This window comes from Tupaia chinensis, unplaced genomic scaffold, assembly GCF_000334495.1.
Source record: "Tupaia chinensis unplaced genomic scaffold, TupChi_1.0 Scaffold000054_1, whole genome shotgun sequence".
Classification (NCBI taxonomy): domain Eukaryota; kingdom Metazoa; phylum Chordata; class Mammalia; order Scandentia; family Tupaiidae; genus Tupaia; species Tupaia belangeri.
Genome location: NW_006159512.1, coordinates 4,266,348 through 4,280,050, shown reverse-complemented (window position 1 = coordinate 4,280,050; position 13,703 = coordinate 4,266,348). Strand labels below are relative to the sequence as shown.

The 13,703-nt window shown below is 42.2% G+C and overlaps 1 protein-coding gene across 2 annotated transcripts in view; it reads right to left on the bottom strand.

Moving 5' to 3' along the window:
- Positions 1-13,703, bottom strand: part of LOC102482021 (anoctamin-4) — a 247,596-nt gene that overhangs the window by 12,098 nt on the left and 221,795 nt on the right. For both annotated transcript variants that reach the window (XM_027775698.1, XM_027775697.1), the window contains 2 exons: positions 9,142-9,294; positions 7,752-7,899 (listed from right to left, as the gene is read on the bottom strand). In XM_027775698.1, coding sequence (XP_027631499.1) covers positions 7,752-7,899; positions 9,142-9,294 — 301 coding nt within the window. The remainder of the gene's footprint in view (positions 1-7,751; positions 7,900-9,141; positions 9,295-13,703) is intronic.

Sequence of the window (13,703 nt, the reverse complement as noted above, 5' to 3'; positions counted from 1 at the left end):
GGATTGCGGCGTGACCATCCCCCCTGGGGGGGTGATTTCTCGCTTTCTGTCTCTATGTCTCTCTCTGTCTGTCTGGCGAGCGCACGCACCCTACAGTGAAAATCTCTCCAAAAAAAAAAAAAAGAGGAACCTTGACATGATAACTAAGTGTACTGTGGTATTCTGGATGGGTTCTGGGACAGAAAAAGGAAATTAGGTAGAAACTAAGGAAATAAAAACTTTTTTTTTTTTTGAGAGAGATTTTCACTGTAGGGCGCGTGCGCTCACCAGACAGACAGAGAGAGACATAGAGACAGAAAGCGAGAAATCACCCCCCAGGGGGGATGGTCACGCCGCAATCCCTTCTCCTCCATTCTCCTCTCGGGATCTTGGGCACGCACGCACACGCGCCCGGCGTGAGTTTTAAGCCACCGGGTCCGGGACGTGAACCGTGGTCGACTACGTGGGAGTCCAGCGACATAGCCATTACGCTAACTGCTGGTTCCCACTTAATAATTATTAATTGATGAATAAAATTTAATAACAAAGTCTTCAAATTCTCTTCCTTAACATCTCTAGTGTGGTTATCCTAAGCCGCTGAATGTTAAGCCAAAAAGGATGATGGATACAGAAGTCTGAGCATGTGGGGTCTGTGTGTTGTCTGGCTCAAGACAAATTGTTGGATTTATCATGGCCTTAAAAAAATGAACCTAGCTGAAGGACCCATTTGTCAAGTCACTCGTGGGTGAAACAAATGGTCAGTGGGTGTGTAACACACCTTCATCCAACTGGCAGCAAGCCTCCCCTACGACTCCTTGAAAGGGTAATTTGGAATGATGTCTCCATTATCAATGAACTGTCTAGAACTTAACATGAGAATAAATTACACTTGGATGATTATTAGCTGCCACAGAGAGACAGCCAGTTTTTGTGAAATATGGGATCTAGCGGTCTTCTCAGGAGCTGACCAATGGGAATGGTAAAGTGTTCTGGAAGCTGGAAAAAAACAAACAAAAAAACACAGGCCCAGCATTGAAATGGAATATCCAGGAGCCTTCCTGAACTCTTACCTCACAAAGCAGCCCTGAGTCACCGTTGAGATGAAAGTGCTGCCCATTTGTTGCTTAGTTCAAAAACTATTGCAAAAATCTAAACTCAAATAGTATACCTGTCTCATAAACTGCCCCCCACCAAAAAGGCAAACAGGATACATCCTTGAACCTATTTAGTAAGGATATTCATGGGATACCAGTCATAAATCCAAGTTAAAACTGTCTTTAGTGGAGTTACTACTCTTGGGCATGAAGCATGAAATATGGACCTCACATACAAATATATAGGTATTAGCCACGTACGTCTTCTTTCCATGTCGTTTCCGTGATCAGGAAGAAGAGGAACTGCTAATACTAAATTCTCTAAGCATTTCACTCTTTTTTTTTTTTTTTTTTTTGAGAGGTTTTTGCTATAGGGTGCGTGTGCTCGCCAGACAGAGAGAGACATAGAGACAGAAAGCGAGAAATCATCCCTCAGGGGGGATGGCCACGCTGTAATCCCTTCTCCTCCATATTCCTCTTGGGATCTTGGGCACGCACGCACACGCACCCGGTGTGAGTTTAAGCCACTGGGTCCAGGACGCGAACCGCGGTCGACTACGTGGGAGTCCAGGGACATAGCCATTATGCTAACTGCTGGTTCCCTCACTTATTCTTCATGCCATATAGAATCTTAGTTATCATCAACATTAAATGGTTGAGACTGTCATCAATTTAGGGAATGAGATGTCCCAGGCTTTGCTGTATAAAGTTCCACAGATGTCATCCATGTTCAGTCACGGACTGTTACAGCAGAAGGCCACAGGCAGCAGCAGATCCCTGGCTCACAGGTAGACCTCTCTATACCCCACTGTTCTCCGGGGCAGCTCCCGGTGATGAAAAGGTAAGATGGGGCTACACGGCTGATCAGGGAGAAATGAGGTATCCAGTGTTGAAACTATTTTGGCCTAAAACAGCTGCTGTACTCCCACACTTGGATTCTTATGGGCAAGATGACATCGTACGTGGTAGGATGCCCTCCTGAGCTGGCTGCTACGTGACAGCCAATCACACCAGCCACACTCAGTCACAGAAAGCTCACTTTCCGTCTGTTCGTGCAGCCAATCCAATGATTTCTCTACCTCTTTCCCTTTTCTCTTTCGTTTCCATACGTCACGTTCCCTTCCTGCAAACTCATATACCCGTGACCATGCGCCGACCTGGAGTTTCTTGGGAACCATTTTCAAAGAGAATGCCTGATTTGAATCACTTGCCCTTTATTCAAATAAACTGCGTTCAGTTTTGGTTTGTCGAAAATCTTGGTTTTTAACACCAGTAAAATGTAACAAAGGAAGGGTTGCCTGTGAGTTTAAAGTTATTAAGTTAGTTTTCTTACAGGGCCGGCAGATGGTTTCTAAGGCATTTCCAAGGAAAGAGATTCAGAAAATGTCTTATGTGAGCACTGCATTGCTAGGTTAAGGTGCACACTATTTTTTTTTTTTTTGAGAGGTTTTTGCTATAGGGAGTGTGCACTCACCAGAAAGACAGAGAGATAGAAAGCAAGAAATCATCCCCCCCAGGGAAGATGGCCATGCTACAATCCCTTCTCCCCTCCATTCTCCTCTCGAGACCCTGGGCATGCACACACATGTGCCCAGTGTGTTTAAGTCACTGGGTCTGGGACTCAAACTGCAGTTGACTACATGGGAGTCTAGACGTAGCCATTATGCCATCTGCTAGTCCCCACACCTTTTTCAAGTAACTTCTGAGAAGACCACATCCATTTAAATGTGCGAATTCTGCTGTTAAAACCATGTATTACTTATTGCTTTCAATGGCTCAGTACACAAGAAGGGATGAGCCAGAGATCACTATCAGTTTCAAAAGACAGACGAGAACCAGAAGTCGACTTTTGAGTTTATGGATTTCAGAAAAAACTTGCTGCCGAATGTCTTTTGAATTACACTACAAATTGGAGGTTTTAGACATTAAGACACAAGTGGCATGGAGAAAGGAATCAAAAGGTGAGCAAACTAGAGGGAATAAGTTTGGGTTTAATCACTGCAAGTCTAATATGCTTTAGAGATAAAGTTGCTCAAACTAGTGAAATGAGGACACGACAAGTGGACTGCTGATGCTATGAACAAGATCAGATCTCTGTGCATGAAGCTTTATTTATTTTATTTAAAAAGATTTGCTAGGGGACCAGCAGGTGGCGTGGTGGTTAAGGTGCTGCACACTCCCACATGACCGACCACGGTTCAAGTCCTGGACCTGGCAGTTTGCTCTCTCACTCTTTCTCTCTCTCTGTCTCTCTCTGGTCAAATAAAAAATAAATGAAGCTCCTAATAAAACTACATAAATAATTATATACAAAAAGATTTGCTAGAAGGCATATGTGCTCACCAAAGAGAGATGGGGAGGGGGTGAGAAGCACCCTCCGTGGGGAATGGTCACACTGCAATCCCTGCTCCTTCATCTTTTCCTCCTTTAGGGATTTTGGGCACTCATGCACATGTGTTGGCATGTTTCTCAAGATGCCGGGTCTGGGATCTGAGCCATGCCGTTGGCTGTGTGGGATCCAGCCCCTTACCTTTTAAAATACTGTTTTGTGGGACCAGCAGTTAGCGTAATGGCTATGTCGCTGGACTCCCATGTAGTCGAACGCAGTTTGCGTCCCGGACCCGGTGGCTTAAAACTCACGTCGGGCGCATGTGCGTGCGTGCCCAAGATCCCGAGAGGAGAATGGAGGAGAAGGGATTGCAGTGTGGCCGTCCCCCTGAGGGGCAATTTCTCGCTTTCTGTCTCTCTCTATCTGTCTGGTGAGCACACGTGCACTATGGGGGGGAAAAAAAAAACCTCTCAAAAAAAAATACTGTTTTGTAATTGGTAATGGTGTTGACCTATTTCATTGATTTAGAGTTTATACAAATATATAATTTCTTGTTCATTAAGTAAAAGATTTGTGGCTAATGCTGTGAAAATCTGAGCGCTGAGTGTTTGATCAACACACTTACTGTTTATGATAGCACTGTTTCTATGGGAAATTCATACCACTCACTGAGAGCATCTTTTTAAGGTATACACCTCACAATAAGACTAGGGCCTACATCTGTCCTTAGAGGCTATTTCAAAACTCTAGCCCAGGGGCCAGCAGGTGGCGTGGTGGTTAAGTTGCTGTACTTCACATGGGTGACCATTTGGAGTTTGAGTCATGGAGCCGGTGGTTTGAAAATCTCACCAGGTGCATGTGGGTGTATGCCAAGAACTCAAAGAGGAGAAAGTAAGAGTAGGGATTGTGACATGACCATCCCCCATGGGGGGGGAGATTTTTCATTTTCCTTCTCACCGTCTCTCTCTAGCAAGTGCACGTGACTAATGGTGAAAACCTAAAAAACAAAACAAAAACCTCTAGCCCATGTGTATTTAATAACAAAATGATGAGTTCATTATATTCAACTTGGGGAGGGGGGGGTCAAACTGATGATTTGTATTGTCTGGAAAAAATGTTAGTTTATTGACTGAAATTCTAACCCTGATCAATAGAACAATTTTATAGTATAGATCTTCAAGTTTCCTTCATGATTTTTGTCTCTTTATGTGTTGCCCCAGAGTTCGCTAAGCTCTTTGCTAAAGGAGTCATGTGAAGATACCCTGAAAGAGGAGGTGACCTCATTTTGCAAACAATGACCAGTCTGAGGTCCAGAAATCAGCCCAGCTTCTAAGAGAAAGACACAGCCCATTCTTGTGTACCCAATGTGTAGAGAACATTGCCTCCAATCAAAGTATTTCTTTCACTTTTCAGACCTGGCTGAGAAATAAGAGATTGTCTTCTCTACCATGCCACTGAAGACTTATTTATCGAGTCCCCGTGATAATAATGGGACTCTGCTGCTTGGAAGGCACAGAAGTAAGAGATGTGGTCCTCCTTTTCAAGGTATAATCTACCGGGGGAGGGCAGCCATAGAAAAGCCAGAAATAATGTGAAGCAGACTGAAACATGCTGACTTAGGGAGTACTGTCTCAGGGCATGTGTGAACCAGATGACCCTGGACATAGGAGCGCAATTCTCATTCCCGGGGAAGCCAGGGCAAGTGGAAAGTACAGGAAGGAGGAGGAACTGGTGTAGCTTGGGGCTCTGGAAAAAGGCAAGGTGATCTGTTTGGATGGAGTGTGCGGTGCTCTTGCTTTAGGTTCGATTTAAATTGAAATGTGGTATTTCCACAGCTGGATTAATAGTGGGATGTAACTATGAGTGCACACGCCACCCCAAAAGGCTATGACCTAAAATTTGACAAGGCTGCTACCTTATAAAGTCAATCGTTTCTTAAGTATTTCTAAATTGGAAAAAGAAAAAAAAACCTGAAAAGTAAGAGTGGCTGCTGAGGCAGAAAATAAGATTCATGAAGAAACATACACAAATATAATGATTTGAAAACAAGAAAAATGACCAATGCATTAGTAGACAAAAACTAGACCTAGCAATTAAAAGTGGCAGAAAAGTTTAAAATAGAGAAAGGAAAAGAAGCAAAACATTGAGGGGATACAAAATGGAAAACTATCTGTTAATGCTAATGCATATAATATCATCTTTAACTGGACTAATAAACAATGTATTAATGCTGGAAAAATTCATTTTGCATGCTGTAATGATATACAGTGGTTGAATGTATTAAAAAATAAAATGCATTTAAAGAAAGAAAAGAAAAGCTCTGGAAAGCTCAATAAAACTGAATTAAGGAAGCTATGAAGTAAATTTTAATTGCCATGAACAGTGTCTTAAATCTAATAGGTTTTCAGAATTCTCCAGTTTTGATTCACTATCAACTGTGCATAAATGCTCCCACTTTATTTTTTGGTCTCCCCTGAACAAGACAGGTTTCACCATATTTGGAGTTGGGCAAGATCTGAAATACCCACTGGGACGTAAACCCCGGGGGATTTACAGTTAGATGCACTAGATGACCACTTAGGTCATTGTGTGCACAGAGCGGAGAGCACCTGTGTAGTCCTGTCTCCCTCTCTATGTGGGCTCCAGCAGTAACTCCTCTGTGTCATTCTGGATTTACTATCTCTTAATCTTTCTCTGCTCTGCAAAGACAAGATAATAATGCATGCTCCACTCCCAGGGTTGTTTAGAGAATAAAATGCAAAACACACCTCAAACTAGTTTAAAGACAGTAAACTTTTTTAGGCTAAACCAAGCAGTGGATGTTGATAAAAAAAAAAAAAAAAAAAAAAGAAAAAGAAGAAAAAGGAGAAGAGTTGCAATTAGAAAGAAATGCCTCAGAAACGTAACAAAGTCTTTAAATCTCCCTACATATGAAAGGTATGCTCACTTCAAGTTGTCAGATAATTATGGTCATTTGATTCTTGTAAGAAGTAATTTTTTTGAGTGGTTTTTATTTGCTATAGGGCACGTGTGCACCCCAGAAAGTCAGCGAGAGACAGAGAGACAGAAAGCAAGAAATCACCCCCAGGGGGAATGGCCATGTCACAATCCCTTCTCCTCTATTCTCTTCTCGGGATCTTGGGCACGCAGGCACACGTGCCTGGCGTGAGTTTAAGCCACTGGGTCCAGGACTCGAACCGCGGTCCAACTACATGGGAGTACATGACACAGCCATTATGCCAACTGGTGGTCCCGAAAGAATTTTTTAGAAACCTTTATGAATAGCTGGATTGAGGGCTTTATCCTTTATCTTATTTATCCATCTTCTATACCTAAACCCATATATCTGGGATTAATAATGAAAACTGGACCCAGGCCAGATATACATGAATTCAGTAGTTGATGATTTTGGGGGACTTTTGTCCATGGGGAGGATCGAACTGTAATGGCTACAGCGGACAAATAAATGTGGCTGAGTCAGAAACCAGAGGACAGGGCTACTTGTACATACAGGGAGAGGCTATTGTAGGATGACTTCTGGGACACTGAGAAAACCCTGGGATCCCAAAACACACCTTACTCTGACTTCCAGATATCTACATCCCTAAATTAGAAATGGACTACTTTGACTTTGGCCAAATAGGGATTTTCAAGATATATGAAGTCTTGTCCTTTTCCAAGATACTAAAATGAAAGTTAGAGGGCATGTTTTACTTTGGCCTAGGCTTCATCTGACCAGGTATGTAGTGCCCTATCTTTGGGAACTATTGAGGCAATTCCACAGAGTTGAGCCCCTTGGGGGGTTTACTCCATTCAGCTTGCCTGGGGTAATATAAATACTGGTCAGAGTAAAAGCCAAGAAAAAGCTATTCACTTACGTATTCACAAGTATCTATCGAGTATCTCCTTGGTACTTGGCACATGGCTTCATATTTCCCATGTAAAATTTCCAGAGTCTATTATGTAATGGCTCCACGTGAGTCATATTGTAACTGTCCTCTACAAACTCATGGAGATGACACCTCTATACATCATATCATATACCACCTTTTTAAAAATATTTTAGAATTTTTACTACACATGTGTATACTACGCATTTCCAAGTTCATAGCGGGCGGGGGTCAACACCCTTATATTCGATTCCATCTAACACCGGTCTGACTTGTATGATCCCAATGCTTCGACAGACCAGGATGCATTATCTTTGGCTAAAAGTGACATTAAAGCATAATTCCACCTCCCCTCTCTAAAACCTTCTTGTCCTGAATGTGCGCCCCATGTCCCTAAGAGCAAAGGCTTCTTTCTGAAAATCCAACATCATAAAAATGAGAGTTTTACATCACACTTACTTTTGTCCAGCTTCTCCTTGACCAGCACATGGTCCATATTTATACGCATACACCAAGCGAGGGATGAAGTCAGATGTTATCGCTATGACAAATGCATTTGTTATAACAGAGAGAATTCCAATGCCTTCAAGAATTCCGTACCAAATTCCTATCCAAATACAAACAGTGTATTAGTTCTACACACAACAGCAGAGGTAATGAGTGAGAAAACAATGGAGGTCACTTATTTCAGTAGTCCTTTCCATGGGTCCTTACATCTTTCTAAATATTGACACTTGCGACCAGAACTAAGGATTCATGCTCGCAAACACTCTAGCACTCAAAGTGTTTCTGTGGAAGTGCCAATGTTCTCATGACTTAACAGTCAGGATCAGACAGAAGCTAGAACATTCTGGGCAATGCCAAAACACGGTCTGCTAAGAGCAGCACACGCCATGTCAAGATGACGCCAGACTTTGAGCTTCTTCAGGGTATGAATGGGGTCCCTCCTGTTCTTTCTGGGCCCCATTCTTGATTCTCAGACCCATGGGAGGTGCTCACTGAGTGTGTGTTTGTTTCATAAGATGGTTAGAAGACCACCATGAAGGGCTAGCAGGTGGCATGGTAGTTAAGGTGCTGGATGTCCACATGGCCTATCATGGCTTGAGCCCCAGACTCAGCTGTTTGAAAATCATGCTGGGTGCATGCGTGTGTGTGTCCAAGATCCTGAGAGGAGAATGGAAGAGAAGGGACCGTGGTGTGGCCATTTTCCCCAGAACGTGATTTCTTACTTTTCCTCTCTCTAGCAAGCGCAGGCACCCTGTGGCAAAATTCAAAACTGAAACCAACCAACCAAAAAACCACCATGAGAATATCCATATTCATTTCTCTCCCACACTCTTTGGTTGCATGTCTGTCTGTTTTATACTATGTAGTGAACACAAATAGGAATTAAAAACAATCTCTGATCTCAGGAAGCTCTCAAGAGGGCCACATCTCATTCAATTCGATATCTTTAGGCAAAGACCAAAGCTCATCTCTGCTGTTAGAAAAACAGAATTATGCTTCATATGAATAAGGCAGACATTTGGGAAAGTTAACAAAGTTAGACAAGTGACCTGTTTCAAAAAGGAAGTAAACAGTAATAAATCAAAATTTTAGATTCCAAAGTCCTAAGATAGAGATAAACAAATTGAGAATCTATGCAAGTACAAGTGTTCCAGCACTGGAAATGATCTATTTCCAAATAGACGGTTTAATTTCTTGTCTAATATTATTTCAAACAAATATGATTTTTTGCAAGCACTAGTTGAATTGTGTTATCTGGAAACCATACATAAAATGCTAAAGTTGGTGACTTTTAACATTGTATCCACTATTAAAATAAAAAAAATACCCCCATCCAACTTACCTATGTCTTTGGCCCTTGAAGCTAACGGTCTCCTCCATTGTGTGACAAACTTGTATGCATCAAGCCGAATTTCAATTATGTTATTCAGTAAGGCCAGAAGTGGTGCTAGGGGAAAAGCTGCCACAAAGATAGTTGTAAATCCAAACTGAAGGACTAGGGAAGAAAAAGAGGAAAAAGGACTAAGAGGATTGGTTTCCCATTACTACTGGGCTGTTGGAAAAGTCATGACGCATTTTTGCATAGAAAAACATGGAAAAAAGACGTCATGACTTTTCCGACAGCCTAATATTTTCGACAGCAGTAATCTGAATATGTCATTGTTTTTAGCTGTATTTTCCCGATGAAGAAACATAGGGGACATCTCTTCCATAAAGGTAGCCAGGACACTGGAAATGAGGCACTTCCTGGGCTCGGAAACAGTGGCATCCTAGGAGCAATGAGCACACTTGGAATCTAGATCTTGTTTTCTAAATAACATTCTCTAAAAAAAAAAAAAAAAAAAAAGAAAGAAAGAAATCTCTACAAATTCCTTGCATGAATAGTTGATTGTTGATTGCAGAACTGTAGTAGGGAAAATACTAAATAAGCCTCATGATGACAAAAACTAAGGAAGTGCACCAAAACTAAGAGGGACACATGAATAGGACATAGCAGGGACCGGCAGATGGCATAGCAGTTATGTCTCTGGACTCCTACTTGGCTGACCGCAGTTCAAATCCTGGACCCAGTGGCTTCAAAATCACATTGGGTGCATGTGCATGTGTGCCCAAGATTCCAGGAGGAGAATGGAGGAGAAGGGATTGTGGCATGAGTATCCCCCCCAAGGGATGACTTTTCACTTTCTTCTCACTGTCTCTGTCTCTCTTTCTTTCCAGCAAGCACATACACCCTAAGGCAAAACCTCTTAAAAAAAAAAAAGTAGAAACTTGAAGGACCGCCTAATGGCTAAAGCGGTAACAATATGTGCAACACGGTAAATAATGACAGGATTAGATTATGTGTAAATGGAGAAGGGAAGATGAAAATACTGAGAGAAAGTTGCCATTACTAAAACATTACAGTAATAATTCTTGCAGACGAGAACCACTGAAGAACACCAAGAGTAGTAGAGGGAAGTAGACTGAAGAAGATGGGACATTTGTGTGTTCTCCAAGTAGCTCCCCAGATGGTATGTACTAATTACAAAGGGAAAAACAGTACTCTACAATGGGGAGACCTGGCCAACATCACATTAACCAAGTGATCAAAGTTAGCAGCACCAGAAGTAAGATGTGCTGATGTCACGGATGCCTGTTATGATGCACTAAAGAAGGTACAAAATTTATGAAAATGCATAACCCCGACCTAGTCATAAGAAAACATCAGACAAAACCAAATAAAAGGACCTTCTGTAAAACTATTGACCGGTACTCTTCAGTACTGTCAAACGTGCAGAGATCTTGAAACACAGATGGGACTGAAGAACTGTCAAAGACTGGAAGAACCTAAGGAGACACACATCTAAGTGTGATGTTAAACCCCAGATAAGAAAGAAGATAGTTGTGGGAAAAGTCATGTCAAATAAGGTCTGTGGATTAGATGATTATATTACATTAATGCTCTGATTTCAATAAATATATAAAATATTAACATTAGGTGAAGTATGTGGGATCTCTACTCATTTTTCAACTTTACAAAATAAAAAATTAAAAACAAAAACCAAAAAGGCAATTCTTGATCCAAAACCAAATGGCATGAAAGACAAATAGTATTTCCTGGGGGCATCGTGGACTCCAAAAAAGGAATTGGCAGCATGAGTGAACGTATATTTTCTACTTTTTTTTTTTTTACTTTTTAAACTTTATTTCAGAGGAACCAGCAGATGGCATAATGGGTATGTTGCTGGACTTCCATATAGTCTTCCGCAGTTCAACTCCTGGACTCAGTGGCTTAAAATTCATGCTGTGTGTGTGTGTGTGTGTGTGTGTGTGTGTGTGTGTGTGTGCATGTGCCCAGAACCTGGGAAGAGAATGGAGGAGAAGGGATTGAAGCATGGCCACCTACCCCAGGGAGGGGAGGGTGATTTCTCACTTTGTCTCTCTGTCTCTCTGGTGAGTGCACTCACCCTATAGCAAACATCTCTTTTATTTATTTACTTTTCAGTTTTAGAAAGTAACAACAATGATTAACATATACCATTTTCTATGAAATAGGTGTGTTCAAATGAATTCGCTTATGGTAACTCATTTAAATTTTATGACGACCCTCTGAGATGGGTACAATTATTATCCTATTTTATAGGGAAGGAAACGGAGGCACAAAGAGAGCACGTAACCTGACCAAGACACGTACCTAGGAAATGACTCTAAACCTGGTGGGGGCCCCAGCGTCCTGCAGAGTCTGTCTAGCTCGTCTCTGTGACACCACCACCTCCGGAGCATCCCCAGTCGGTCACATTTGCACGCAGTGCCTGTACTAGGTGGATCTTCCGGTCCCCAGCAGGTGCAGTCATTCCCCTCTGTTTCACCCTTGGTTTTATTTTTCTGCCAACTGTCCTCTTTCCTTGGTGAGTGCATCCTTTTCTATGACTTCATTATCTCCCTGATAAGGACTTTCATTTTCTCCCTCTTCTTGGGGAACTTCCAGCTGTCTGCTCTTATGCTACTGAAACGGCACTCTGCAAACCCTTCTCTCAATTTCATCCTTAAATCCATCCCTCCCTTCACGTCCCGCTTGCCCTCAGAGTCGTCCTGTATAAAGACCAGGTCTTGGTCAGCTCAGTCTTTACAATGATTAGCCTCCAAGTCCTGACAATTACCCTTCAAAGTGGCTCTCATTCTCCGCTTCACGGTCCCTACTTGAATGCAGACTGATTTTCTTCATCTTTTTTTTCTTTGTAGTTTACTATAGGGTATGTGTGTTCTCCAGTGACAAAGAGTGAGCGAGTGAGAGAGAGAGCCAGAGAAAGTGCTTTAAACCCCAGAGAGATAGCCAGGTCACATGTGCTGGACTCCCACATGGGCAGCCATAGTTCAAGTTCTGGGCCTGGTGGTTTGAAAAATCACACTAGAAATCAGCAGGTGGCGTAATGGGTGCGCTGCTGGACTCCCACGTAGTTGACTGTGGTTCAAATCCCGGACCTGCCAGCTTAAAACTCATGCTAGGTATGTGCGTGTGTGTGACAAAAATCCCAAAAGGAAAATGGAGGAGAAGGGACTGCTGCATGGCTATGCCCCCAGGGGGATTACTTCTCACTTTTCCTCTCTCTGTCTTTCTCCTGCGAACACAATGCCCTATGGCAAAAAAACCTAAAAGAAAAAAAGAATAGGAAAAAATAGGAAGAGGCCAGCAGGTGGCATAGTCGTTAGGGCACTAACAACTACAGAGCCAAGTGGTTCGAGCTCTGGACCTGGCAGCTTTAAACATTCTGGGTGCTTGTGTATACATGGCCCAGATCCCAGGAAGAGAATGGAGGGGAAGGGATGGCAGCCCAGTCATGCCCTCTGGGGCATGAACTTATTACAAATATCATAAGCAAAACATTAGCAAATTGATTTTGCAATTAAAAAAAATACATGATGACTAAGTGGGTATTTTTTTCCAGCCTGGTGAGCTTGATATTTAACAATGTTAACACCACCAACCAAAAAAAACATATAATAAAAAATAAAGTCAATGAAGTTCACTACATTAATAGATTAAGGAGAAGACTACATCATCATTTTAATAGATTTAACAATTATTTGATAGAACTTAATAGCTACACATGATAATAGCTCTTAGCAACCTAGCAATAAAAAGAAACGTCCTTACCCTGATTAAAGGTATGTGTAAAGAATATAGTAGGGGCTGGATCAATGCATAGGTAAAATGTGGCATTCTGCAGGGCAGACCCCATGGGAAGGGCTAACTCCCATCTGGGCACCCTCCCAAGTAGACTGAACACATGATCCAGATTGGCTGAAGCTAGGATGGGTCATGAGATCAGGATGAGGTCTGGTGCTGTACCTCTGTCTCTCTCACTCATAGAATAAATAAACTAAAAAAAAAAAAAACCAACAAACAAACAAACAAACAAAAAACCCAGATTTAATGGTAACATAGTGAACACTTTTGCCCCTGGTATGGAGAATGCAAGAAGGCATGGGGGACCAGCCGATGGCGTAATGGTTACATCGTGGGACTCCGATATAGTCAACTGCGATCGGAGTTCCAGATCTGGTGGCTTCAACTCACGCCATGTGTATGCATGCCCAAAATCCCAAGAGGAGAATGGAGAAGGAGGGACTGTAGCATGGCCATTCCCCCAGGGGGTAATTTGTCAGTTTCTCTCTCTCACTCTCTCTCTGTCTCTCCCTCTCTCTGTGTCGCCAGCAAGTGCATATATCCTATAGCAAAAGTCTTTCTTAACAACAACAACAAAAAAAGCAAGGAATGGAGATCCACAGAGAAGTCAAGGGGAGAATATGAAAATCCTAAGTGTGAATAAATGTAGAAACTGAAGAGGAACAGTGAGCTTCCAGTCAACCAAGCACTTCTAAAGGGTTACCAACAACCTCAGCAAAGGGGGAAAAAATGAAAAA